This window comes from Ornithorhynchus anatinus, chromosome 3, assembly GCF_004115215.2.
Source record: "Ornithorhynchus anatinus isolate Pmale09 chromosome 3, mOrnAna1.pri.v4, whole genome shotgun sequence".
Classification (NCBI taxonomy): Eukaryota; Metazoa; Chordata; class Mammalia; order Monotremata; family Ornithorhynchidae; genus Ornithorhynchus; species Ornithorhynchus anatinus.
Window position 1 is genome coordinate 427830 of NC_041730.1, and position 26617 is coordinate 454446.

Consider the following 26617-nt stretch of genomic DNA (forward strand, 5'->3'; position numbering starts at 1 on the left):
AGGAGGAAGGGGGGGGAGTCCCCAGTGGCCTCCGGACCAGCGTGGCACAGTGGAAAGAGCCCGGGTTTGGGAGTCCGAGGTCGTGGGTTCTAATGCCGCCTCCGCCACCTGTCAGCTATGTGACTTTAGGTAAGTCACTTGACTTCTCTGTAAATCTTCATCTGTAAACTGGGGATGAAGACTGTGAGCCCCACGTGGGACAACCTCATTACCTTGCATCCACCCAAGCCCTTAGAACAGCTCTGGGCACATGGCAAGCGCTTAACAAATGCCATCCTAAATATTACCGTTATTATTCAGGCCGCAACTGGGAAGGAAGGAGGGAGCGGGGAAAGGAGCTCAGGGGTCCCGGGGCCTTCCGGGGTCAGGTTGGCCCACCTCCCGTCCCGTCCCCCCGGATCTCCCCCAGCATGTGCTCCCAGGCCTCGACGAGGCCTATGCGGCGCGTGGCGGTGTGCGGGGGGACCCACGGCAACGAGCTGAGCGGGGTGACCCTGGCCCGGCTCTGGCTGCGGGATCCCGCCGAGCTGCGGCGCCAGACCTTCGCGGCCACCGCCCTGCTGGCCAACCCGAGGGCCACCCGCCATGCCCGCCGCTACCTGGACCAAGATCTCAACCGCAGCTTCACCGCAGAAGTCTTAGCGTGAGTGCCCTCGTCTCGTCCCCCTTCCCTGCCCAGCTCCCTCTCCCCTCTCTGTCTCATTCACTCATTTAATAATAATAATAGTAATGATGATGTTGGTATTTGTTAAGTGCTTACTATGTGCAGAGCACTGTTCTAACCGCTGGGGTAGATACCGGGTCATCAGGTTGGCCCATGTGAGGCTCACAGTCTTCATCCCCATTTTGCAGGTGAGGTAACTGAGTCCCAGAGAAGTGAAGTGACTTGCCCACAGTCACACAGCTGACAAGTGGCAGAGTCGGGATTCGAACCCGTGACCTCTGACTCCCAAGCCCGGGCTCTTTCCACTGAGCCACGCTGCTTCTCCATAATGTTGGTGTTTGTTAAGCGCTTACTATGTGCAGAGCACTGTTCTAAGCACTGGGGTAGATACAGGGTCATCAGGTTATCCCACGTGAGGCTCACAGACTTAATCCCCATTTTCCAGATGAGGTAACTGAGGCCCAGATAAGTGAAGTGACTTGCCCACAGTCACACAGCTGACAAGTGGCAGAGCCGAATTCGAACCCATGACCTCTGACTGCCAAGGCCGTGCTCTTTCCACTGAGCCATGCTGCTTCTTCTTTGGTCGGTCGTATTTATTGAGCGATCACTGTGGGCAGGGCACTCTACTAAGCGCTTGGGGACGTACGATACAAGAAGAAACAGTGACAGTGCTGCCCACGATGAGCTCGCAGTCTAGAGGGAAGGGGGAGACAGACATCGATAGAAGTAAACGGGCATCAATATAAATAAATAAAATGACAGAAAGAGCACGGGCTTGGGAGTCAGAGGTCATGGGTTCTGATCCTGACTCTGCCGCTTCTCAGGGGTGTGACTCTGGGCAAGTCACTGCACTTCTCTGTGCTTCAGTCACCTCATCTGGAAAATGGGGATTAAGACTGTGAGCCCCACATGGAGCAACCTGATTACCTTGCATCTCCCCCAGCGCTTAGAACAGAGCTTGGCACATAGTAAGCACTTAACCAATACCATTATTATAATTATTATTATACATAAGTGCCGAGGGGCAGGGAGGGGGGAAGAACAAAGGGAAAGAGTCAGGGTGAAGCGGAAGGGAGTGGGAGCTGAGGAAAAGTGGGGCTAGTCCAGGAAGGCCTCTTGGAGGAAGTGAGCCTTCAGTAGGGCTTTGAAGCGGGGGAAGAGTGATTGTCTGTCAGATTTGAGGAGAGAGGGCATTCCAGGCCAGAGATAGCATGTGGGCCGGGGTCAGCAGCGAGAAAGGCGGGATGGAGGCACAGGGAGAAGGTTAGCAGCAGAGGAGCGGAGGGTGCGGGCTGGGATGGAGAAGGACAGAAGGGAGGTGAGGTAGGAGGTGGCAAGGGGATGGAGAACTTTAAAGCCAATGGAGAGGAGTTTTTGTTTGATACGGAGGTGGATAGGCAACCACCTGCCTCTCCCCGGGCCCTCGCCCTCCCGCCCTCTTCGCCCCCTCACCGGCCCATGCATCCTTACTCCTCGCCCACAGCTCCCCGCCCGCGGAGGATGACCCGTACGAGGTGACCCGGGCCCGGGAGATCAACCGGTTGTTCGGCCCCAAGGGCTCGGCCGAGGCTTTCGACTTCCTGTTGGACATGCACAACACGACGGCCAACATGGGCTCCTGCCTCATCGCCAATTCTGCCCACAACACGTTCGTCATGCATCTGTGCCGCCACATCCAGGTGTCCCGGGACGAGCCGGTCACTCCCTGGCCTTGGCCATCAGGCCCCGCCCCGCCCCACCCCAGCCCGGCCTTTCCTTTGTTGGTCACCCTCGCCCCAGAGTCCTCCCCCAACACCAGCCCTCTCTGCTCCCAGACCATTCACCCACCTGGCCCCCACCAACCTGAGAGGCAGCATGGTGTAATAATAATAATGATAGTAATAATAATTACGGTATTTAAGTGCTTACTATGTGCCCGGCACTGTTCTAAGCACTGGGGTGGATACGCGCAAATCAGGTTGGACACGGTCCTTGTTCCGCATAGGGCTCACAGTCTTAGAGGAGCAGCGTGGCTCAGTGGAAAGAGCCCGGGCTTTGGAGTCAGAGGTCATGAGTTGGAATCCCAGCTCTGCCACTTGTCAGCTATGTGACTGTGGGCAAGTCACTTCACTTCTCGGTGCCTCAGTTACCTCATCTGTAAAATGGGGATTAAGACTGTGAACCCCACGTGGGACATCCTGATTCCCCTGTGTCTACCCCAGCGCTTAGAACAGTGCTTGGCACGTAGTAAGCGCTTAACAAATACCAACATTATTATTATTATTCTCCATTTTACAGATGACGAATTGAGGCGCAGAGAATAATAATAATAATGATAATGATGGTATTTATTGAGCGATTACTATGTGCCAAGCACTGTTCTAAGCTCTGGGGGAGATACAAAGTAAGGAGGTTGTCCTAGGTGGGGCTCACAGTCTTGATCCCCAGTTTACAGATGAGGTAACTGAGGCACATAGAAGTGAAGTGACTTGCCCAAAGTCACACAGCTGACAAGTGGTGGAGCCGGAATTAGAACCCATGACCTCCAACTCCCAAACCCGTGCTCTTTACAGAGAAGTGAAGTAATTTGCCGAAGATCACACAGCAGACAATAATAATAATAATAATGTTGGTATTTGTTAAGCGCTTACTATGTGCAGAGCACTGTTCTAAGCGCTGGGGGAGATACAGGGTCATCAGGTTGTCCCACGTGAGGCTCACAGTTAATCCCCATTTTACAGATGAGGGAACTGAGGCGCAGAGAAGTGAAGTGACTCGCCCACAGTCACACAGCTGACAAGTAGCAGAGCCCGGAGACGAACTCATGACCTCTGACTCCGAAGCCCAGGCTCTTTTCCACTGAGCCACGAGCTGGGTTTAGAACCCATAGAGCATGGGCCGGGAGTCACAAGGTCCTGGATTCTAATCCTGACTCCACCTCTTGTCTATGTGACCTTGGGCAAGACACTTTACTTCTCTGGGCCTCAGTTCCCTCCTCGGCAAAATGGGGATTGTGACTGTGAGTCCCGTGTGGGACAGAGACTATGTCCAACCCGATTCACTTGCATCCACCCCAGCACTTTGTACAGTGCCTGGCACATAGTAAGGGCTTCACAGATACCATTATTATTATTATTATTGTTATTACCAGCCTCTCATTCACTCATCATACCTGCCCCTGCCACCCCCCTCCTTTCCCAGGCCATTGGCTTATTGGCCATGCCAGTTCAGGTCCAGCCTCCCTGCCAGCCTATCATTCACTGGTCACCGCTGCCCCACTCCCACCCTCAATGACTACATTCATGCAGACCCCTGACCCACATCAGCCTATCATTCATTGGTCAGACATGCCCCTTCTAGGCCCCTACATCTGACCGATCACTCACTGACCAGGCCCAGCCAAGCCCAGCCTTCCCAGGCACTGGCCATACCCATCCAGGGCCCCATGTCCCAGGGCCCCACGTCCACCCAGGCCCTAGGCCCACCCAGACCCCACCCCCACCTTCGCAGCAATTGTCTTTGCTCTGGTCTGTCCACCCGGCGCCGAGAGGTCCGGGGGCGCAGGGCCCGGCAGGACTGGGGTTGGGGGGTAATCCGGTCCTGTGCCCCCCGAATCACTTTGCTCCGGACCCGTGCCCCATCTACCTCTTCTTACTGCCTGGAGAGCAAGACTACGCCCTCACCTCTGTGGGCAAAAACGGCTTGGGTAGGGAGGAGGTGGAGGCAGAGAGATGGACCGGGGGATGGGGATCTGGGATGGGTTGGGGGCGGGGAGATGGGAGGGAATGGGGCGGGGGACGGGGAAATAGGGTGGGGTGGGGGCTTGGTCGGCGGGTCCCTCCGGGGCCCCTGATCCGAGCGGGGGCTGGTTCCGGGCAGGTCTGGAGCTGGGGCCTCAGCCCCATGGAGTGGTCCGCGCTGACCTGCTGTTTCGAATGAGGGCCCTGGTCTCCTGCGTCCTGGACTTCATCGACCTCTTCAACCAGGGTTGGTCCTGATCCCCTACCGTCCCTCCCCTTCTCCAGACCCAAGGGTCCATCTGGGCGTCCCATCCCCCAGCCCTGATCCCCTCCCCCCTTCCCTCTCATCCCTCACCCACTCTGGCTCTCCTCCCTCGCAAGGACCTGGGAGTCAGAGGTCTTTTTTTATGGTCTTTGTTAAACTCTTACTATTCAAGCACGGCTATTCTAAGCACTGGGGCAGATACACATTTATCAGATTGGACACAGTCCCTGTCACACTAGCTTCACTAACACCATCCTCTCCAGGTTCTCCTCTTATCACTCTGACTGCTCCTTCTCTGTCTCTTTCGTGGGCTTTTCCTCCACCTCCAACCCCCTAACTGTGAGGGTCCCTCAAGGGTAGTTCTGGTTCCCCTTCTACTCTCCATCTACACCCACTCCCTCGGACAACTCATTCACTCCCACAGCTTTAGCACCATCTTCTTGTGTTGTACTCTCCCAAGCGCTTAGCACAGGGCTCTGCACATAGTACCGCTACAACCCAACCCACTCACTTTGCTCCTCTAATGATAAACTTCTCACTGTACCTTGATCTCATCTCTCTCGCCACCGGCCCCTCACCCACGTCCTGCCTCTGGCCTGGAACGCCCTCCCTCCTCATGTCAGAGAGGCAATTACTCTCCCCCCAGTTCAAAGTCTTATTGAAGGCGCAACTTTTCCAAGAGGCCTTTCCTGACTAAGCCCTCTTGTCTTTTTCTTCAACTCCTTTCCGTGTCACCCTGAATCGCTCCCTTTATTCATCCCCGCTCTCAGCACGGCAACACTTCTGTCTGTATCTGTAATTTTACTTATTCTAATGTCTGTTTCCCCCTCTAGACTGTAAGCTCACTGTGGACAGGGAATGTGTCTATTTATTGTTATATTGTACTCTCCCAAGAGCTTAAACAGTGCTCTGCACGAAGTAAGCATTCAATAAATACGATTGATTGATCAGATGAATTCCAAATTTACATCTCTAGCCCTGATCTACCTCCTCTGCTGTCTCTGTATTTCCTCCCACCTTCAGGGCATCTAGACTTGGACATCCCACGGACACCTCACAGGGAGTTGTCATTCGAACTCAATTTGTCTGAAACGATCGTGTTTCAATCAGTTGTATTTATTGAGCACTTACTCTGTGCAGAGCACTGTACTAAGTGCTTGAGAGAGCACAGTATAACAAAATTTGTACATTCCCTTCCCTCAGTGAACTTACAGTCTAGAGGGGGAGACAGACATTAGTATAAATAAATAAAGAATTCATTCATTCTTTATTGTGCAGACTACTGTACTAAGCGCTTGGGAGAGTACAATGTAACAATAAACAGACACATTCCCTTCCCTCAACGAACTTACAGTCTCGAGGTGGGGAGAGACAGTAAATATGAATAAATCTATTTCAGATATGTACATAAGTGCTGTGGGACTGGATGGAATAAATAAGAGGACCAAGTCAGGGCGACGCAGAAGGGAGTGGGAGAAGAGGAAAGGAGAGCTTAGTCAGGGAAGGCTTCTTGGAGAAGATGTGCCTTCAATCCCGCTTTGAATTTGGGAAAGTAATTAATTTGTCTAGGATATGGACATAAGTGCTGTGAGACTGAGGGAGGAGTGAATAGAGGGTGCAAATCCAAGCACAAGGATGACAGAGAAGGGAGAGAGGAAAAAAGAAATGAGGACCTAGTCGGGGAAGGCTCCTTGGATGAGATGGGCCTTCAATTAGGCTTTGAAGGTGGGGAAAGTAATTGTCCATCGGTCAGTCGGTCCTTCTCCTGGATCGTCCCCTTCTCCTGGAAACGTTTTTCAAACTAGTCTTCACTAACTCTGTCCTCTCTTGGTTCTTCTCATCTCTCTGGCCATTCATTCTCAGTCTCCTTCTCAGGTTCCTCCTCTGCCTCCCACCCCCGAAATGTTGGGAGTCTCTCAAAGTTCAGTTTCTGGTCCCCTTCTATTCTCCATCTACACTCATTCCCTCGGAGAACTCATTCGCTCCCACGGCTTCAACTACTATCTGTAGGCAGATGATACCCAAATCTACATCTCCAGCCCTGATTTCTCTCCCTCTCTCCAGGCTCGCATCTCCTCCTGCCTTTGACACATCTCTACTTCACTGTCCTCACATCACCTCAAACTTAACATGTCCAAACAGAGCTCCTTATCTTCCCACCCAAACCCTGTCCTCTCCCGGACTTTCCCGTCACTGTAGATGGCACCACCATCCTTCCCATCTCATAAGCCTATAACCTTAGCATTATCCTTGACTCCTCTCTCTCAATCACCCACATGTTCAATCCGTCACCAAATTATATCGGTTCCACCTTCACAACATTGCTAAAATCCGCCCTTTCCTCTCCATCCAAACTGCTACCATGTTGAAACAATCACTCATCCTCTCCCACCTAGATTACTGCATCAGCCTTCTTGCTGACCTCCCAACCTCCTGCCTCTCCCCACTTCAGTCCATACTTCATTCCGCTGCCCGGATCATCTTTCTACAGTAGCGTTCAGGACATGTCACTCCCGCTCCTCAAAAATCTCCAGTGGTTGCCCAACCACTCCATATCAGGCAAGAATACCTCACCATTAGCTTTAAAGCACTCCATCACCTTGCCCCCTCCTACCTCACCTTGCTTCTCTCCTAGTAGAACCCAGCCGGTACACCTCACTCCTCTGGTCCTAACCTTCTCAGTGTGCCTCCATCCCGCTGTCTCACCGCCGACCCCTGGCCCACGTCCTGCCTCTGGCCTAGAACACCCTCCCTCCCCAAATCTGCCAGACAATCACTCTCCCCATCGCTTCGAAGTCCTATTGAGGCGCACCTCCTCCAAGAGGTCTTCCCAGACTAAACCCCACTTTTCCTCGTCTCCCACTCCCTTCTGCTTCATCCTGACTTGCTCTCTTTGCTCTTCCCCCCTCCCCACCCCATAGCACTTATGTATATATCCGTCATTTTATTTATATTGATGTCTGTTTATTTCTATGTGTCCCTCCCCCCCATGCCGGAGTGGGAGCTCATTGTAGGCAGGAATTGTCACTCTTTATTGTTACATTGTACTTTCCCAAGTGCTTAGTACAGCGCTTTGCCCACAATAAGCACTTAATAAATATGACTGAATGAATTGAATGAATGACTACGAAGAGGGAGGGCATTTCAAGGCCAGAGGCAGGATGTGGACAAAAAGTTAGTGGTGAGATAGACAAGATCGAGGTACTGTGAGTAGGTTGGCACTCAACTTCCCACTCAAAACCCTGGCCTCCCTCTGTCTTTCCCATGACTATAGACAACACCATTATTCTCCCTGTCTCTTAAGTCTGTCACTTTGGCATTATGCTCAACTCATCTCTCTAATTCAACACTCTTTGGTCCTTTCATGCCAACCTACTCCATTGTACCTCGACCTCGTCTATCTCGCCGCCGACCTCTGGCCCACATTCTCTATCTGGCCTAGAAATCCCTCGCCTAGAAATCCCTCCCTCTTCATATCTAAGAGTCCACCCTCTCCACTCCTTATGAGACTCATTAATTAAATAATTCATACATTCATTCAATCAGACATTAAAATCACATCTCCTCTAAGAGGTCTTCCTCATTTTTCTCATTTCCCCTACTCCCTCTCCCTTTTGCATCACCCTTGCACTTAAATTTGTATCTTTTAAGCATTTGCTATTCACCCTACCTTCAGCCCTACGGCATTTAACTCCATGTCCATAATTGATTTTAATGTCTGTCTTCCCTTTTGGTCTATAAATTACTTGTGGACCGAGGAAAATATCTACCAATTCTGTTGCAAAAACTTCTCACTCTAGGCTTCAAGGCTCTCCATCACCTTGCCCCCTCCTACCTCTCCTCGCTTCTCTCTTTCTACCGCCACCCCGCACGCTCCACTCCTCTGCCGCCCAACTCCTCACCGTCCCCCCTTCTCGCCTATCCCGCCGTCGACCCCCGGGCCACGTCCTCCCGCTGTCCCGGAATGTCCTCCCTCCTCACCTCCACCAAACTAACTCTCTTCTCCTCTTCAAAGCCCTACTGAGAGCTCACCTCCTCCAAGAGGCCTTCCCAGACTGAGCTTCCCCTTTTCCCTCTGCTCCCTCTCTGCCCCTGCCTTCACCTCCCCTCAGCTAAGCCCCGTTTCCTCCACTTTCTCTCTGCTCCTCCCCCTCTCCCTTCCCTTCGCCTCAGCACTGTGCTCATCTGCTCATTTGTATATTTTATTTATTACCTTATTTATTTTGTTAATGAGATGTACATTCCCTTGATTCTATTTATTGATATTGTTTTTGTCCGTCTGTCTCCCCCGATTAGACTGTAAGCCCATCAATGGGTAGGGATTGTCTCTATCTGTTGCCGAATTTACATTCCAAGCGCTTAGTACAGTGCTCTGCACATAATAAGCGCTCAATAAATACTATTGAATGAATGCATGAATGAATGTTGCACTGTACTCTCCCAAACGCATTATACAGTGCTCTGCACACAGTAAGCATGGGGATTCAATAGCTGTTTTCCTTTTCACATAGACTGTGAGCCCAGTGTGAGACAGGGATTGTGATCCAATTGTGTTGGACAGTACTTACTGCAGTGCTTGTCACATAGTAAGCACTTCATTGTATTATTATTATCATCAATAATAAATCGTATTTATTGAACATTTTTTATGGTATTTGTTAAGCACTTACTATGTGCCAGGCTCTGTACTAAGCCCCAGATACAAGTTAATCAAGGTTGGACACAGTCCATGTCCCATATGGGGCTCACACCCTTAATCCACATTTTTACAGAGGAGGTAACTGAGGCACAGAGAAGTGAAGTGACTTGTCCAAGGTCACGCAGCAGACAAGTGGCAGAGCCAGGATTAGAACCAGATCCTTCTGACTCCCAGGCCTCTGCTCTCTCCACTAGGCCTGGCTGCTTCTCAGAGTAGAGCACTGTCCCAAGTACACTGGAGAAGCAGCGTAGCTCAGTGGAAAGAGTACGGGCTTTGGAATCAGAGGTCATGGGTTCGAACCCCGGCTCTGCCACTTGTCAGCTGTGTGACTGTGGGCAAGTCACTTAACTTCTCTGTGCCTCACTTACCTCATCTGTAAAATGGGGATTAAGACTGTGAGCCCCACGTGGGACAACCTGATTCCCCTGTGTCTACCCCAGCGCTTAGAACAGTGCTCTGTACATTGTAAGCGCTTAACAAATACCAACATTATTATTATTATTATTATTATCTCACTCCGCCACTGATCAGCTGTGTGACTTTGGGCAAGTCGCTTCACTTCTCTGGGCCTCAGTTACCTCATCTGTAAAATGGGGATGGAGACTGTGAGCCCCACGTGAGACAACCTGATTACCTTGTATCTACCTCGGTGCTTAGAACAGTGCTTGGCCCACAGTAAGCACTTAACAAATACCATCATTATTATTATTCCTTCTAGACTGTAAGCCCCTTGTGGGCAGGGATTGTCTCTGTTGCCGAAATGTACTTTCCAAGCCCTTAGTAGAGTGCTCTGCGCACAGTAAGTGCTCAATGAATACGATTGAATGAATACAATATAACGGAGTTGTTAGACACATTATTATTATTGCTGTAATTATTGTATTATAATTATGGTTGCTGTTGTCATTTCTCCTGCTCCCGCTCTCTCAGGCACGGAATTCCCGGCCGCCGACATTGAAGTGTATCAGTCCCTGGACCGTGTCGACTACCCCCGAGGGCCCGAAGGCTTCCTGGAGGCTGCGGTGCACCCAACCCTGCAGGTAAAGCTCTCCATCACCTCTCTCCCTCCAACCTCACCTCGCCGCTCTCCCCCTACAACCCAGCCTGCACACTTCGCTCCTCAAATGCCAGCCTACTCACAGCACTTTGATCGCATCTATCTTGCCACTGACCTCTTGCTCGTGTCCTGCCTGGGGCCTGGAAGGCCCACCCAACCCTCTCCCCACCTTCAAAGCCTTCCCGAAGGCACATCTCCTCTAAGAGGCCTTCCCCCCTCATTTCCTCTTCTCCCGCTCCCTTCTGCGTCACTCTTACGCTTGGCTTTGTTCCCTTCATTCACCCCTCCTTCAGTCCCTCAGCACTTCTGTCCATGTCCATCGTTTATTTTTATTTATATGAATGTCCGTCTCCCCCTCTAGGCTGTCGGCTTGTTGTGGGCGGGGAACATGGCTACCAACTCTGTTATATTGTACTGTCCCTAGAGCTTGGTACAGGGTCTGCACGCAGTAAGCGCTCAATACATAGTATTGATTGAGGTGGGTGGGCAGGCGCCGATTGGGGGTGGGGGATCCCCCCCCGGGGACCCATGCCCCAGCCTCCCTTCTTCCTTCCAGGACCGTGACTTCCTACCGCTGCGACCTGGGGCGCCGGTGTTCCAGACCTTTGGCGGAGAGGAGATCGTGTACGAGGGCGCCGGCACGGTCTACCCGGCCTTCATCAACGAGGCGGCTTACTATGAGAAGGGCATCGCCTTCAGCATGACCGAGAAGAGGACCATCTCGCTTCCTGCCCTGCGGGTCTCGGGGGACTGATTCCCTGACCCCAGACCTTTCATTCATTCATTCAATTGTATTGATTGAGCACTTACTGTGTGCGGAGCACTGTACCAAGCGCTTGGAAAGTACAATTCGGCAACAGAGACAATCCCTGCCCACAACGGGCTCACAGTCTAGAAGGGGGGAGACAGATATCAAAACAAGTAAACGGGCATCAGTAGCATCGTTATAAATCAAGAGAATTATAGATATATAAATCATTAATGATAATAAACAGAATTATAATTATAAATACGTGCATATATGCACAAGCTGTGGGGCGGGGATGGGGTAGAGCAAAAGGAGTGAGATGGGGAGATGGGGAGGGGGAGCAGAGGAAAAGGGGGGCTTTGCCCCCCACTCCTCAGGTCCCCCAGGATCCAGGGCTCTGACCCCTGACTGCCCCCCGCCCCGACCTCCCCGGTCCTCGGCTTAGGCCTCCCCCTCCTCCTACCTTGCCCAGCTCACGCCCCTCGCCAATCTCCCCGCTCCCGTTGGACGAGCAGATCCACGAAATGGGGGAGGGTCGGTGGGCCCCTAACTCATTAAAACCCTCTGAATCCTCACCGGCCATGGAGTCGGCTGGCTGAGCTGGGGAGGGGGGCGGGGAGGGGGAGGGCACGGGCTGCCCGAGGCTGTGGCCCACCGAGGCGAGGGAGCGCTAGACAGAACCTGATGATATGGGCGGGGGGAAGATGGACGGGGTTGCCCTCCTAGCCCCGCCAACGCCCGTCCAGGGCCCCCGGAGCCTCTCTCCCCCGGACCCCTCCCCTCCAGGACCCAGGACCCCGGACCCCCGCCCCCTCGTCGTCCCTCCGCCGCCCATCCGTCTCCCCGAGGCGGGCAACATCGAGCGGGAGATGAAGAGGTGTGAGAGACGGGCGGGCACGGGGGACCGAACCGACAGAGATAGATGAAGGGGTGGGGGGGGGGCCGGTGGGGGGGGGCTCGGGGGGCCGGTGGGGAGGGGCCGCCAGCTAGACAGCTACCCCCTCATCTCTCCACTGCATGCAAACTCACCACAGGCCCAGGCCCCCAACCCCACAGCCCCAGCCCCGGTCTCAGGCCCTCCCCAGGCCCACCCCTAGCCCCAATTTCTGCCCCAGTCCCAGCCCCGGACAGACCTCCTGTCTCCCCTGACTCGTCTCCAGCCTCTGCCCAGCCCCTGGCCCAGCCCCTGCTCCTGCCCCAGGTCCGGCCCTCACCTTAGCGTCTACTCCATTCCCACTCCAGCCTCTACTCGAGTCCGCTGCCCCAGGCCCCATCCCAGCCCCTGACCCAGCTGCAGACCCTGCCTCGGTCTCTACCCGGACCCCACCCTGGGCTTCTGCCCCAGCCTCTGCTCAGCCCCTGGCCCAGTCCCAGCCTCTGCCCCAGCCCTTGGCCCAGCTCCAGCCCCTGGCCCAGCCCCTGGCCCAGCCTCTGCTTCACCTACCCGGTCTCCCTCCTCTAGCCTCTACCCCAGCCCCAGCTCCATCTCCAGCCTCCTCCTCTGCCCTAGCCCCTGCGAGGACACTTCACCTGTGCCCCTGCCGCACCCCCTCTCCTGCCTCCCCGACCCCGGCCGGGCCTGTAAGCGGGGGGCTGAGGGCGGGGGGGGGGGGGGCGACCATATCTGTGCTGTCGCTGGAGCCTCATTGATCGGGCTGTAGCCCGCGGGGGCCGTCCTGTCCTGGCCGGGGAGGGGGCCGGGGGGTACCCAAGGCTCCCAAGATGGTTGCTTCTGTCAAGCCCCCTCCCCTGCCACCCGCTGCCGACCCCTCCCCGCCCTAGCGCCGCCCCTGGGCGCCCCCACCCCGGCCCCTCTCCGGCTCCTCTGGCCTGTCACTGCGGCCACCAGCCCACACCCGCCACAGGCCGCGGGCCCGTCGGACCCCCCAGCCCCCCCGCCAGAAACCCCTCCCCCGGGGACAGAGACACCGACAGAGACACCCACCCGACGACAGAGACGCCTGGACAGCGATAGCTAGACACCGAGACACCAAGACGCGGGGACAGAGACAGAAACAGAGCCACCGAGGCACGGACAAGCACAGAGACCCCGCGACACGGACAGAGACACAGACAGCGACAGGAAGAAAGAGATTCCAAAAGAAAGCGAGAACTGAGGCAGGCAGAGTCGCCGAGACCCAGCCGGGAGGAACCGAGCCGGGGGAGAGGCGAAATCGGGGCCGAGCCCGGTGGTGGGACCCCTTTCCATGGCAGGTAAACTTCGCATCCTCTTCTTCCTTCTCCTCCATCCCCATAGTTGCCCCAGTGGGCACAGGGGAAAACGGGCGGGGGGACCGGGGGTCTCCCCAGGGAAATCGCGGAGGCTGAGAGACAGACAGACCCAGAGACGAAATCAGAGGCAGAGACAGGCACCGAAACGGAGACAGAGACAGAGACGGACAAGAAGACAGAGACAGATGCGGAGAGAAATGCACAGAGGAGAGAAAGACAGAGACAGAGAGACAGATACAGAGAAAACGAGGGACAGAGAAGAGATGGAAAGGCAAACAGGTTCAGGGCGACGGGAGGGTGCAGAGACAGAAGAGGCCTCCACCTCTCCCTTCCCATCCCCACAGCACTGTACTCGTCCGCTCAACTGTATATATTTTCGTTACCCTATTTATTTTGTTAATGAATTGTACATCGCCTCGATTCTATTTAGTTGCCATTGTTTTTACGAGATGTTCTTCCCCTTGAATCTGTTTATTGCCATTGTTCTCGTCTGTCCGTCTCCCCCGATTAGACCGTAAGCCCGTCAAACGGCAGGGACTGTCTCTATCTGTTGCCGACTTGTTCATCCCAAGCGCTTAGTACAGTGCTCTGCACATAGTAAGCGCTCAATAAATACTATTAAATGAATGAATGAAAGTGGAAACCTAGAGGGACGAGAGAGAAAGGGCAGAGACCGAAAGGGAAAGACACAAATGGAGATCCGGAGAGACAGAGAGAACTGCGGACACAGAAGAGGAGAGACACGAATGGAAACCCCAAGACACTCGGAGAGAGAGAAGTGCGGACACAGAAAAGGAGAGACACGAATGGAGACCCCAAGAGTCTCAGAGGGAGAGAAGTGCGGAGGCAGAAAAGGAGACAAAAATGGAGACATTGAGACCGAAGTGCCGAGGTAGGAAAGGAGACACAAATGGAAATCCAGAAATACAGAGACAGAGACATGCAGAGACTGAAAAGGAGAGACACAAATAGAGGCCTAAAGTCACAGACACACTCACGCACACCCAGAGAAAGAAGTGCGGAGACAGAAAAGGAGAGAAACGAATGGACACACACATCGACCCAGAGACAGTGCAGAGAGACAGAAAAGGAGAGACACCAGTGGAGACCTAGAAATACAGAGACAAAGCGAGAGAAGTGCGGAGACAGAAAAGGAGAGACACAAGGGAGACAGAGAGAAGTGAGGAGGCAGGCAGATGAAGAGACAGGGTGGCAGGAGGGGGACAAAACTAGTCTGCGATCCGGAGGCGAGGATGGGATAGGTGGGGGGCTTGGGGAGGGTTGTGGCTCCTGGGGCAGAGCTGCGGGGGGGCCAGGGTCGGGGGGCGGAGGTTTGGGGGCGGAGATCTGGCCGTTTTCTGTCGGGATTTGCGGGAAGGACGGGTTTGGTGTCAAATATTTGCTCGCCCTCCTACTTAGACTGTGAGTCTCGTGTGGATCAGGGCCTAGCGCCTAGTACCACAGCGCCTAGTACGGTGCTTGGCACGTAATAAGCGCTTAACGAACACCGCAACTATTCTAAGATTATTATTGGGATTAGCGGGCCCATCGGCTCGTCCCGTCCCCAGCTCTCTGAATCGTTCCCCACAGATCGAGCAGAGTGTGTGGGTGACTGTGTATGCGTGTCCCCGTGTCCGGTGCCCCCTCTCCATCCCCCAGCCGGCTGGCAGCCCCTCCCCCAGGGGCCGGTCAGTCTCGTCCTCAGAATTTGTGTGGAACTGCATCGTTTTATTTCTCTATTGAATTTAAATATTTAGTCAGGTATTTTACGGTGATGTATTTGTATTACTTTCATGGAAGCAGCGTGGCTTAGTGGAAAGAGCTCGGGCTTGGGAGTCAGAGGTCGTGGGTTCTAATCCCGGCTCCGCCACTTGTCAGCTGTGTGACTTTGGGCAAGTCACTTCACTTCTCTGTGCCTCAGTTCCCTCATCTGTCAAATGGGGATGAAGACTGTCAGCCCTACGTGGGACAGCCTGATTACTTCCTATCTCCCCCAGCGCTTAGAACAGTGCTCGGCACATAGTAAGCGCTTAACAAATACCATCGTCATTATTATTAATAATATAACCTCCCGAGGGGCAGGGAAAGGGTCTGTTGATTGTTACAGTGTACTCCCGAGTGCTTAGTACAGTGCTTTGCAGGCCGCGAGGGCTCAGTAAATACGATTGAGTGCCTCTGTCGGGGCCCGAGACGACCCCTCCTCCCGCCCGTCTGGTCCCGCGTCTCTCCCGCAGCCTTCCTGTCCAGCAGCCTGGCCGTCCTGGCGTCCGGCGAGGGCTTCCCGCCGCCGCCCTGCAGCCCCGCCTGGGGGTCCGGGCTGGGGGCGTCCTGCTCCCTGGGGCCGCCGGGCCCGGGCCCCGCCCCGGGGGGCGAGCGGGGGGCTCCGGGCCCGGGCCCCGTCCCGGGGGGCGGCCGGAAGAACCCGCGCGTGTCCGAGGTGACGGTGCAGCTGGAGACGCAGAGTCTGTGGGCCGAGTTCCACCGCCTGGGGACCGAGATGATTGTCACCAAGGCGGGCAGGTGCGGGTCAGCCCCGGGACCGGCGAGGGGCGGATAGCGGCGGGGCTGGAGGAGGGGGGCGCTGGGGGCAGGGGCAGGGCCGGGGTGGGGCAGAGGAGGGTCAGGGGTGGGGGGGGCCTTGGGGGGGGCAGAGCCGGGGATGGGACAGAGGAGGGACTGGAGGAGGGCAGGACGGGCGGGGGGCACGGCCAGAGGGCGGGGATTCATTCATTCAATAGTATTTATTGAGCGCTTCCTATGTGCAGAGCACTGTACTAAGCGCTTGGAATGGACAGTTTGGCAACAGAGAGAGACCATCCCTGCCCAATGACAGGCTCACACGGAGGAGGGCAGGGGCTGGGCTGGGGCAGAGGAGGGGCAGGGGTGAGGGGTGGGGCTTTGGGGGCAGGGCCGGGACCGGGGCGGAGGCGGGGCTGGAGGAGGGCAGGGCAGGACTGCGCTGGGGGCAGGGGCAGGGGGCTGGGATGGAGGAAGGCAGGCCAGGGCAGGACTGGGGCAGAGGAGGGTGAGGGGTGAGGGGTGGGGGTTGAGGGGGCAGGGCCGGGGCCGGGGCAGAAGAGGGGCTGGAGGTGGGCAGGGTGGGCCCGGGCCTGGCTGGAGGACAATGGGGCGGGGCTGGAGGGTCGTTGGGCGGAGCCGGGGGGCGGGGGGTGGGCCCGGAGGAACGCGGGACGGGACTGGGGCTGGGGCGGGGGCGGGGCCGGGGGAGCGGGCTGAGGGGCCGGGCGTGAGGGGCCGGGGGTGACGAGGGGCCGGGGGCCGGCAGGCGCATGTTCCCCACATTCCAGGTAAAGATCGATGGGATGGACACGGGGGCGGACTATGCGCTGCTCATGGACTTTGTGCCCCTGGACGATAAGCGATACAGGTGTGTTTGGGGGAGGGGGCGGGCCGGGACTCATTCATTCAATCATTCATTCAATATTTATTGAGCGCTTACTGTGTGCACAGCACTGTTCTGAGCGCTTTATTTATACAATAGAGACAATCCCTTCCCACAAAGGGCTCACAGTCTAGAAAGGGGGAGGCAGACATCAATACAAGTAATCAGGCATCAACATAAATAAATAGAATTATAGATATACACATAGACATAAGTGCCTGTGAGGCGGGGTGAGGAAGAGTCGGGTGACGCGGAAGGCAGGGGAGCTGAGAAAAAGCGGGGCTCAGTCTGGGAAGGCCTCCTGGAGGAGGTGAGCCTTCAGTAGGGCTTTGAAGGAGGGGGGGGGGAGTGTGATTGGCGAATTTGAGGAGGGAGGGCGTGGGTCAGGGGTCAGCGGCGGGACAGGCGAGACGGAGGCCCAGGGAGAGGGTTAACGGTACCAGAGGAGCGGAGTGTGCGGGCTGGGATGGAGAAGGACAGTGGGAGGTGAGGTGGTGGTGGGGGGACGTGTCCAGTGACCCCCCCCCCCGCCCCCCTCTCCTCCTCCTCCTCCTCCTCCTCCTCCTCCTCTTCCACCAGATACGCCTTTCACAGTTCGGCCTGGCTGGTGGCCGGAAAGGGCGACCCCGCGACCCCTGGGCGAGTTCACTTCCACCCGGACTCGCCGGCCAAGGGCGCGCAGTGGATGAGGCAGATCGTGTCCTTCGACAAACTCAAACTGACCAACAACGTGCTGGACGACAACGGCCACGTGCGGGCGTCAGAGGGGAGGGGGCGTGGGGAGGGGGTCAGCGGGCCACGTGGGAGCAGGTGGGGAGCTGGGCGGAGGCCGTGGGGGCGGGGACGCTCCTGGGTGGTAACCCTGCCCGCATCCTCCCTACCATCCCCCTCCCCTTCCCCCCAGACCGTCGTCCCCTCCACCGCCCCCTCCCCTTTTCCCCAGCCTATCCTCCCCCCGGCCCCCTGCCCTTTCCCCCGGTCCATCCTCCCCTCTCCCTCTGTCCCACTCCCCTTTTCCCCAGATCATCCTCCCCTCTCCCCCCGGCCCCTTTCCCTTTTTTCCCCAGCCCATCCTCCCCTCTCCCCCATCCCCCAGCCCATCCTCCCCCCTCCCCCCGTCCCCCTCCCCTTTTTTCCCAGCCCATCCTCCCCTCTCCCCCCGGCCCCCTCCCCTTTTCCCCCAGCCCATCCTCCCCTCTCCCCCAGCCCATCCTCCCCTCTCCCCCCGGCGCCCTCCCCTTTTTTCCCCAGCCCGTCCTCCCCTCTCCCGCCGGGCCATCGTCCCCTCTCCTCTCCAGCCCCCCTGCCCCTCTCCCCGTTGCCCCCTCGCCCCCGACCATCCTCCCCCCTCCCCCACAGATCATCCTCAACTCCATGCACCGCTACCAGCCGCGCTTCCACGTGGTGTTCGTGGACCCGCGCAGGAACAGCGAGCTCTACGCCCACGAGAACTTCAAATCCTTCGTCTTCGCCGAGACCCAGTTCACTGCGGTGACGGCCTACCAGAACCACCGGGTCAGCGCCCCGCCCGGCGGCCTCGCCCCCCCGCCCCCCTTCCCCCCACCCACTCCCCCAGACCCCCACGACCCCCGAGCCCGGCCCCAGGCCCCAGCCGCCTGCTCTCTCCCCTTCTCCCCAGATCACTCAGCTCAAGATCGCCAGCAACCCCTTCGCCAAGGGCTTTCGAGATGGGGAGCCCGAGGACTGGTAAGAACAGGGGGGCGTAGATCCGAGGACATCGGTCTGTCCCACGTGGGGGCTCACGGTCTTCATCCCCATTTGACAGACGAGGTCACTGAGGCCCAGAGTAGTGAGGTGACTTGCCCAAGGTCACCCAGCTGACCAGAGGAGGAGCCGGGATTAGAACCCACGACCTCTGACTCCCAAGCCGGGGCTCTTTCCACTGAGCCCCGCTGCTTCTCACAAGCGCTTACAATGGGCCGGGCACTGTACTATAATAATAATAATTAAATAATCATAATTATAATTGTGATATTTGTTAAGTGCTTACGATGTGCCAGGTACTGTGCTAAGCCCTGAGGCGGACACGTTTAGACTGTGAGCCCGTCACTGGGCAGGGATTGTCTCTATCTGTTGCCGAATTGTCCATTCCAAGCGCTTAGTACAGTGCTCTGCACATAGTAAGCGCTCAGTAAATACTATTGAATGAATGAATACAAGCAAATTGAGTTGGACACAATCCCTGCCATTCATTCATTCATCCCATCGCATTTACTGAGTGCTTATGGAATGCAGAGCACTGTACTAAACGCTTGGGAAGTACAATTCAGCAACAAATATTCATTCATTCAATCATATATATTGAGCGCTTCCGGTGTGCAGAGCACTGTTCTCAGTGCTTGGAAAGTACAATTTGGGAACAGATAGGGACAATCACTATCGAACAACGGGCTCACAGTCTAGAAGGGGGGAGATGGGGATGGACAGCAAAATAAGTAACCGGGCATCAGTTGCATCATTATAAATAGAATTATAGATATATACACATCATTAAGAAGCAGAAGCAGCGTGGCTCAGTGGAAAGAGCCCGGGCTTGGGAGTCAGAGGTCGTGGGTTTGAATCCCGGCTCTGCCACTTGTCAGCTGTGTGACTGTGGGCAAGTCACTTCACTTCTCTGGGCCTCAGTTCCCTCATCTGTAAAATGGGGGTGAAGACTGTGAGCCTCACGTGGGACAACCTGAATTATCCTGTATCTACCCCAGCGCTTAGAACAGTATTCTGCACATAGTAAGCGCTTAACAAATACCAACATTTATTATTTATTTTATTTAATAAAAATAAATAGAATTATAATTATAAATATGTAAATATATACACAAGTGCTGTGGGGCAGGGAGGGGGATAGAGCAAAGGGAGCGAGTTGGGACGATGGGGAGGGGGAGCAGATGAAAAGGGGGGCTTAGTCTGTCCCTCATGGGGTTTACAGTCTCAACCCCCATTTTACAGATGAGGCAACTGAGGCACACAGAAGAAGTGAAGTGACTTGCCCAAGGTCACATAGCAGACAAGTGGCAGAGCTGGAATTAGAACCCATGACTTTCTGACTCCCAGGCCCTTGCTCTCTATCCACTATGTCAAACGGTTTCTCGAAATCTCCCTCGAGACTGTAAACTTGTTGTGGGCAGGGTACCTGCCTGCCATTTCTGTTGTATTGTACTCTTAGTACAGTGCTCTGCACCAGTAAGTGCTCAATAAATACCATTGATTGATGGTAGCAATAGAGGGGACATTGATTGAGCTCCCACTTGGCGTGATGCACTATACTAGGCGCTTGGGAAATTCAGAATAATGAAGTTGGGGGGGGAGGGGGGTGTCCCTGGACATCAAGAAGCTTACACTGTAAGTGGGGAGACAAACATAAAACTATTTTTTACACAAGTGGTCAAAATAGCAGTCAGAGTTTTTATTAAACACTTGCTGGGTTCAGAGCACTGTGCTAAGCACATCGAAAGAATACACAGATGGGAATTAAACGGGTTCCTGTTCCTGGGGGAAGGGGCAGTGAGGCTCACAATGTAAAAATAGAGTCATATATGTACATAATGCCGAGGAGAAACTGTGGTCTCATGGATAGAGCCCGGACTGGAAATTAGAAGGACCTGGGTTCTCATCCCAGCTCCACCACTTGTCTGCTGTGAGGCCTTGGGCAAGTCACTTAATTTCTCTGTTCCTGAGTTCCTTCATCTGTAAAATGGGGATTAAGACTATGAGCCCCATGTGGGACAGGGACTGTGTCCAACCTGATTACCTTGTATCTACTCCAGTGCTTAGAACAGTGCCTGACCCAGAGTAAGCACTTACCAAATATCACTGTTATTGTTATTATTTCTTCCTTCTCCCTGGCCCCCACTGCTCTCTGTTTTCCTCCCAGGACTGGGGCCCCGCGGCCACTCCTGACCACCCTACCCCGGGGCCGAGGACGGGCCGTCCTCTCCCGGCCCGAGGACGAGGGGCGAGAGCCAGGTAACACCCCCGCACCTCCCCAACCGGAATTCATCCCCCATCCCATCTCTTCCTCCACTCCCCATCCACTCTCCTCTCCCTGTTCCCAATCCCACCCTCCAAACACCTTCCCATCACCCTCCTTCATGCCCAATCGGTCCTCCTCCCCCAGTACTCCTTCTCCATTCCCAATCCTCCTTTCCAGAACTCTTTCCCACTCGCAACCCTCTCCCCAATCCCCTTCCCCTAGAACTCTTCCTCACTCCCATGCCCACTCCCCAATACCTCTCCCCCAAACGCTTGCCCATCTAGACCGTTACCTTGCTGTGGGCAGGGAATGCGTCTGTTTATTGTTATATTGTCCTTTCCCAAGCACTTAGTACAGCACAGTAAGTGCTTAATAAATTCGATTAATAATAATATTGCTGGTATTTGTTAAGCGCTTACTATGTGCAGAGCACTGTTCTAAGTGCTGGGGGAGATTCAGGGTCATCAGGTTGTCCCACATGAGGCTCACAGTTAATCCCCATTTTACAGATGAGGGAACTGAGGCACAGAGAAGTTAAGTGACTTGCCCACAGTCACACAGCTGACAAGTGGCAGAGCTGGGAGTCGAACCCATGACCTCTGACTCCGAAGCCCAGGCTCTTTCCACTGAGCCAAAGACTGTAAGCCCGTCAGTGGGCAGGGATTGTCTCTGTTACCGAATTGTACATTCCAAGCGCTTAGTACAGTGCTTTGCACATAGTAAGCGCTCAATAAATACTATTGAATGAATGAATGAAATTCGATTGACTGACTGACAACTCCCAATACCCCTCCCCCAGCACTCTTCTTCATTCATTCAGTCAATCATATGTATTGAGCACTTACTATGCGCTTGGGAAGTACCATTCAGCAACAAATAGAGACAATCCCTGCCCGCAAAGGTTCTTTTCATTCATTCATTCCATCATATTTATTGAGCTCTTACTGTGTCCCAAGCACTGTACTAAACGCTTGGGAGAGTACAATACAACAACAAACAGACATTCATTCAATAGTATTTATTGAGCACTTACTATGTGCAGAGCACTGTACTAAGCGCTTGGAATGAACAAGTCGGCAACAGATAGAGACAGTCCCTGCCGTGTGACGGGCTTACGGTCTAATCGGGGGAGACGGACAGACGAGAACGATGGCAGTAAATAGAGTCGAGGGGAAGAACATCTCGTAAAAACAATGGCGACTAAATAGAATCGAGGCGATGTACATTTCATTAACAAAATAAATAGGGTAATGAAAATATATACAGTTGAGCGGACGAGTACAGTGCTGAGGGGATGGGAAGGGAGAGGGGGAGGAGCAGAGGGAAATGGGGGGAAAAGAGGGTTAAACTGCGGAGAGATGAAGGGGGGATGGTAGAGGGAGTAGAGGGAGAAGAGGAGCTCAGTCTGGGCTCAGACACATTCCCTGCCCACAACGAGCTCACAGTCTAGAGGGGGATCCAGACATAAATATAAATACATAAATAATCTCAAACCCCTCCCCCAGAACTCCTCCCATTCATTAATTCATTCATTCAACTGTATTTGTTGTGTTTACTGCGTGCAGAACACTGTAGTAAGTGCTTGGGTGAGTACAATACAAGAATAAATAGACACATTCCCTGTCCACAGCAAGTTTACAGTCTAGAGGGGGATCTAGACATGAATATAAATATGTAAATAAATAAATAATCTCAATCCCCCCTCCCCCAGAACTCCTCCCATTCATTAATTAATTCACTCAACTGTATTTATTGAGTGTTGACTGCACGCAGAGCACTATACTAAGTGCTTGGGCGAGTACAATACAAGAATAAATAGACACATTCCCTGTCCACAGCAAGCTTACAGTCTAGAGGGGGAGACAGGCATTAATATAAATAAATAAATGACAGATTTGGACATAAATGCTGTGGGGCTTGAAGCGGAGATGAATAGAGGGAGCAAGTCAGGATGAGGCCTGTTTACTTGCTTTGCTGTCTGCCTTTCCCCTTCTAGACTGTGAGCCCGTTGTTGGGTAGGGATTGTCTCTGATGCCGGATTGTACTTTCCAAGGGCTTAGTACAATGCTCTGCGCACAGAAAGCGCTCCATAAATGTGATTGAATGAATGAATGCTGCAGACGGGAGTGGGAGAAATGGAAAGGAGGCCTTAGTCAGGGACCAGCCCCGTCACCGCTATCACTGAAACTCTTACTGCCATCGTGGCACTGACCACCACAGCCACCATCCTAGGCCTCACCAAAGCCCCCCCGCCCCGCGCCGCCACAGCCCCCACCGCATTCGTCGTCCACCTCACCATCCCACTCAGCCCTCCTCCTGGCCCCATCGCAGTCCCCAATCCGTCATCCCACGGGATTTACTGAGCACCCCTTGAGCGTTAGTCACTTGAACCATCGGCTTGAAAGCTCTCAGTCAGCTCGGCACCGCCCCCCAACCTTACCCTACCTCACTGATTTCCTGCTACCATCTTAATCTGCACATTTCACACCCCTAGCACCGGATAGATCGTTCGCGTAGCCCGATCTCGTGTATCTCACCGCCGACTTCTTCCCCACATCCTCCTTGTGGTCTGGACCTCCCGCCCCCTCCATATCCCAAGGACTATCACTCTCCCTACCCTCAAAACCTTATTTATCCATCAGTGGTATTTACTGAGCGCTTACTATGTGCAGAGCACTGTACTAAGCACTTGGGGGAGTACAATATAACAGAGTTAGACATGTTCCCTGCCCAAAATGGCTTATTAAAATCACATCTCCTCCAAGAGGCCTTCCCCAATTAAGCCCTTTTTTCTCTGACTTCTCCCTTCTGTGTTTCCTGAGTACTTGGATCTTTGCCAGAATTAGAACCCAGGACCTGTGATTCCCAGGCCCATGTTCCTTCCACTAGGTCACTGTGCTTCTCTAAAACATCAGACTGGCATACGACAGAGCCGGGTACACGGTGTACAGATAGGCTGGTGTCAGTCAGTCAATTGCATTTATTGAGCTCTTACCAGGTGCAGAGCGCTGTACTAAGCAATTGGGAGAGGACAATAGAGTATATCAGACATATTCCCCACCCACAACGAGCTTACAGTGTAAAGGGGGGAAACAGACATTAATATAAATAGATAAAATTACAGCTATGGATATAAGTGGTGTGGGGCTGGGAGGATGAATAAAGGGAGCAAGTCAGGGCGACGCAGGAGGGAGTGGGAGAAGAGAAAAGGAGGGCGCAGTCAGGGAAGGCCTCCTGGAGGCTTTGAAGGAGGGGAGAGTCATTGTCTGTCGGATAAGAGGAGGGAGGGCATTCCAGGCCACAGACAGGAGGTGGGTGAGAGGTCAGCGGCGAGATGGACGAGACGGAGGTACAGTGAGAAGGTTGGCATTAGAAGAATAAAGTGTACCGGCAAAGAGGTGGTGAGAGAGTAATAATAATAATAATAATGTTGGTATTTGTTAAGCGCTTACTATGTGCCCAGCACTGTTCTAACTGCTGGGGTAGATACAGGGTAATCAGGTTGTCCCTCGTGAGGCTCACAGTCTTTTATCCCCATTTTACAGATGATGGAACTGAGGCACAGAGAAGGTGAGTAGCGAGGTGAGGTGGGAGGGGGCAGGCTGATGGACTGATGTTCATTCATTCAATAGTATTTATTGAGCGCTTACTATGTGCAGAGCACTGTACTAAGAGCTTGGAATGAACAAGTCGGCAACAGATAGAGACAGTCCCTGCCATTTGACGGGCTTACAGTCTAATCGGGGGAGACGGACAGACGAGAACGATGGCAATAAGTAGAGTCAAGGGGAAGAACATCTCGTAAAAACAATGGCAACTAAATAGAATCAGGGCGATGTACATTTCATTAAACAAAATAAATAGGGTAATGAAAATATATACAGTTGAGCAGAGTACAGTGCTGAGGGGATGGGAAGGGGGAGGGCGAGGAGCAGAGGGAAATGGGGGGTGAAGAGGGTTAAGCTGCGGAGAGGTGGAGGGGGGGTGGTAGAGGGAGTAGAGGGAGAAGAGGAGCTCAGTCTGGGAAGGCCTCTTGGAGGAGGTGAGTTTTAAGTAGGGTTTTGAAGAGGGGAAGAGAATCAGTTTGGCGGAAGTGAGGAGGGAGGGCGTTCCGGGACCGCGGGAGGACGCGGCCCAGGGGTCGACGGAGGGATAGGCGAGGCCGAGGGATGGTGAGGAGGTGGGCGGCGGAGGAGCGGAGCGTGCAGGGTGGGCGGTAGAAAGAGAGAAGGGAGGAGAGGTAGGAAGGGGCAAGGTGATGTAGAGCCTTGAAGCCTAGAGTGAGGAGTTTGACCCGGAGGTCTTGGAATGTACAATTCGACAACAGAGACAACCCCTGCCCAACAACAGGCTCACAGTCAAAACGGGGGAGACAGACAACGAAACAAAACAGAACAAAACAAGGAGTCTGGCGTCAATATCATCAAGATAAATAGAACCGTAGATATATACACATCATTAACAAAATAAATAGAGTGATAACTGATATATACAAATATGCACAAGTGCCGTGGGGAGGGGAGCAGAGGGCGGGAGAAGGGGGAATGGGGAGAGGAGGAGGAGCAGAGGGAAAGGGAGGAGTGGGGAAACACGACCTGAATGTTTTTGTTGAAAAATGTGAGCCCTTCTTCTGGAACCGACAAGGGAAGTTTCACGTCTACCAACTCCATTGCACTGTATTTTCCCAACCGCTTAGTACAATGCTCTGCCCACATTAAGCGTGCAATAAAAGGCATCGATTGACTCACCGAGTGCCTCTTTGGTGCAATTCGCTGAACTAAGCACTTGGGAAAGTACCAAATGAAGAGGAACCCTAGTAATAATAATAATGATGATGAATGATGGTATTTGTTGAGCACCTATGTGCCCAGCATTGTTCTAAGCACTGGGGTAGATACATGGTAATCAGGTTGGATACTGTCCCTGTCCCATATGGGGCTCACAGTCTTAACGCCCAGTTTACAGATGAGATAACTGAGGCCCAAAGAAGTGAAGTGACTTGCCCAAAGTCACACAGTTGATCAGTGGCGGAGCTGGGATTAGAACCCACGCCCTCTGACTCCCAAGACCGTACCCTTTCCACCAGGCTACGCCACTTCCATGCTAGGGTGGAGATAGGACAGAGGCAGGGGCTCAGCCCCACTCCCAGGACCGCCCCCGCCCCCAGTCCGGGGTCTGGCCCCGGGCTGCGGTCTGGGTGGGTGAAGGAGAAAATGGAGAAATAAAGAAGCGATGTGGCCTAGTGGATAGAGCACAGGCCTGGGAGTCAGAAGGATCTGGGTTCTAAACCTGGCTCTGCTGCGGTGTGACCTTGGGCAAGTCGCTTCACTTCTCTGGGCCTCAGTTCCCTCCTCCCTTAAATGAGGAGTATGACTGTGAACCCCATAGGGGACATGCACTGTGTCCAACCCAATTAGCTTGTACCTACCCCAGGGCCTAATAAAATGCCTGGCACATAGTAAGCGCTTAACAAATACCATTAAAAAAAAAGGAGGACTAATGGTTAGGAACCCTGTCATTCTCTGCAGACGTGGACGGTGACCAGTGCTTCGGGTCCATGTTTGCGGCCGCCGGCTCCCAAGCTCCGGGCCGGCTCTGTCACCAGCCCCCAGCTGGCCCGGGGACAACCGGAGGCGTCCCGGATCTCCCCGGACTCCTGGACTTTCACTCGGACCCGCCGCCGGCCCCGGCCGGCCCCCGGCCCGGCCCCCGGCCCCAGCCCGGCCCCGGCCCGGCCTTCTCCTACCTCAGCCCACACCCGGCCCGGCCCCGGCCGACTCCCTACCACGGCCCGGCGGGCAGGGTGGGCGGCGGCCCACAGTTTCGACCCTTGTCC

At 54.3% G+C, this 26617-nt stretch overlaps 2 protein-coding genes across 2 annotated transcripts; both read left to right on the forward strand.

Annotated features, from left to right (window-relative positions):
* Positions 1 to 203: 203 nt before the first annotated feature.
* ACY3 (aminoacylase 3) lies at positions 204 to 11238 on the forward strand. Its single transcript, XM_039911336.1, has 6 exons — positions 204 to 643; positions 2151 to 2365; positions 4278 to 4352; positions 4526 to 4633; positions 10281 to 10390; positions 10964 to 11238. Exons 1-6 carry the CDS (start codon positions 411 to 413, stop codon positions 11159 to 11161), a joined length of 939 nt encoding a protein of 312 aa, XP_039767270.1. The 5' UTR covers positions 204 to 410; the 3' UTR covers positions 11162 to 11238.
* A 5417-nt stretch (positions 11239 to 16655) lies between these two features.
* Positions 16656 to 26411, forward strand: TBX10 (T-box transcription factor 10). The gene is made up of 7 exons (XM_039911335.1): positions 16656 to 16775; positions 17370 to 17541; positions 18150 to 18305; positions 18430 to 18497; positions 20683 to 20774; positions 24327 to 24351; positions 26310 to 26411. Exons 1-7 carry the CDS (start codon positions 16678 to 16680, stop codon positions 26320 to 26322), a joined length of 624 nt encoding a protein of 207 aa, XP_039767269.1. The 5' UTR covers positions 16656 to 16677; the 3' UTR covers positions 26323 to 26411.
* The last annotated feature ends 206 nt before the right edge of the window (positions 26412 to 26617 follow it).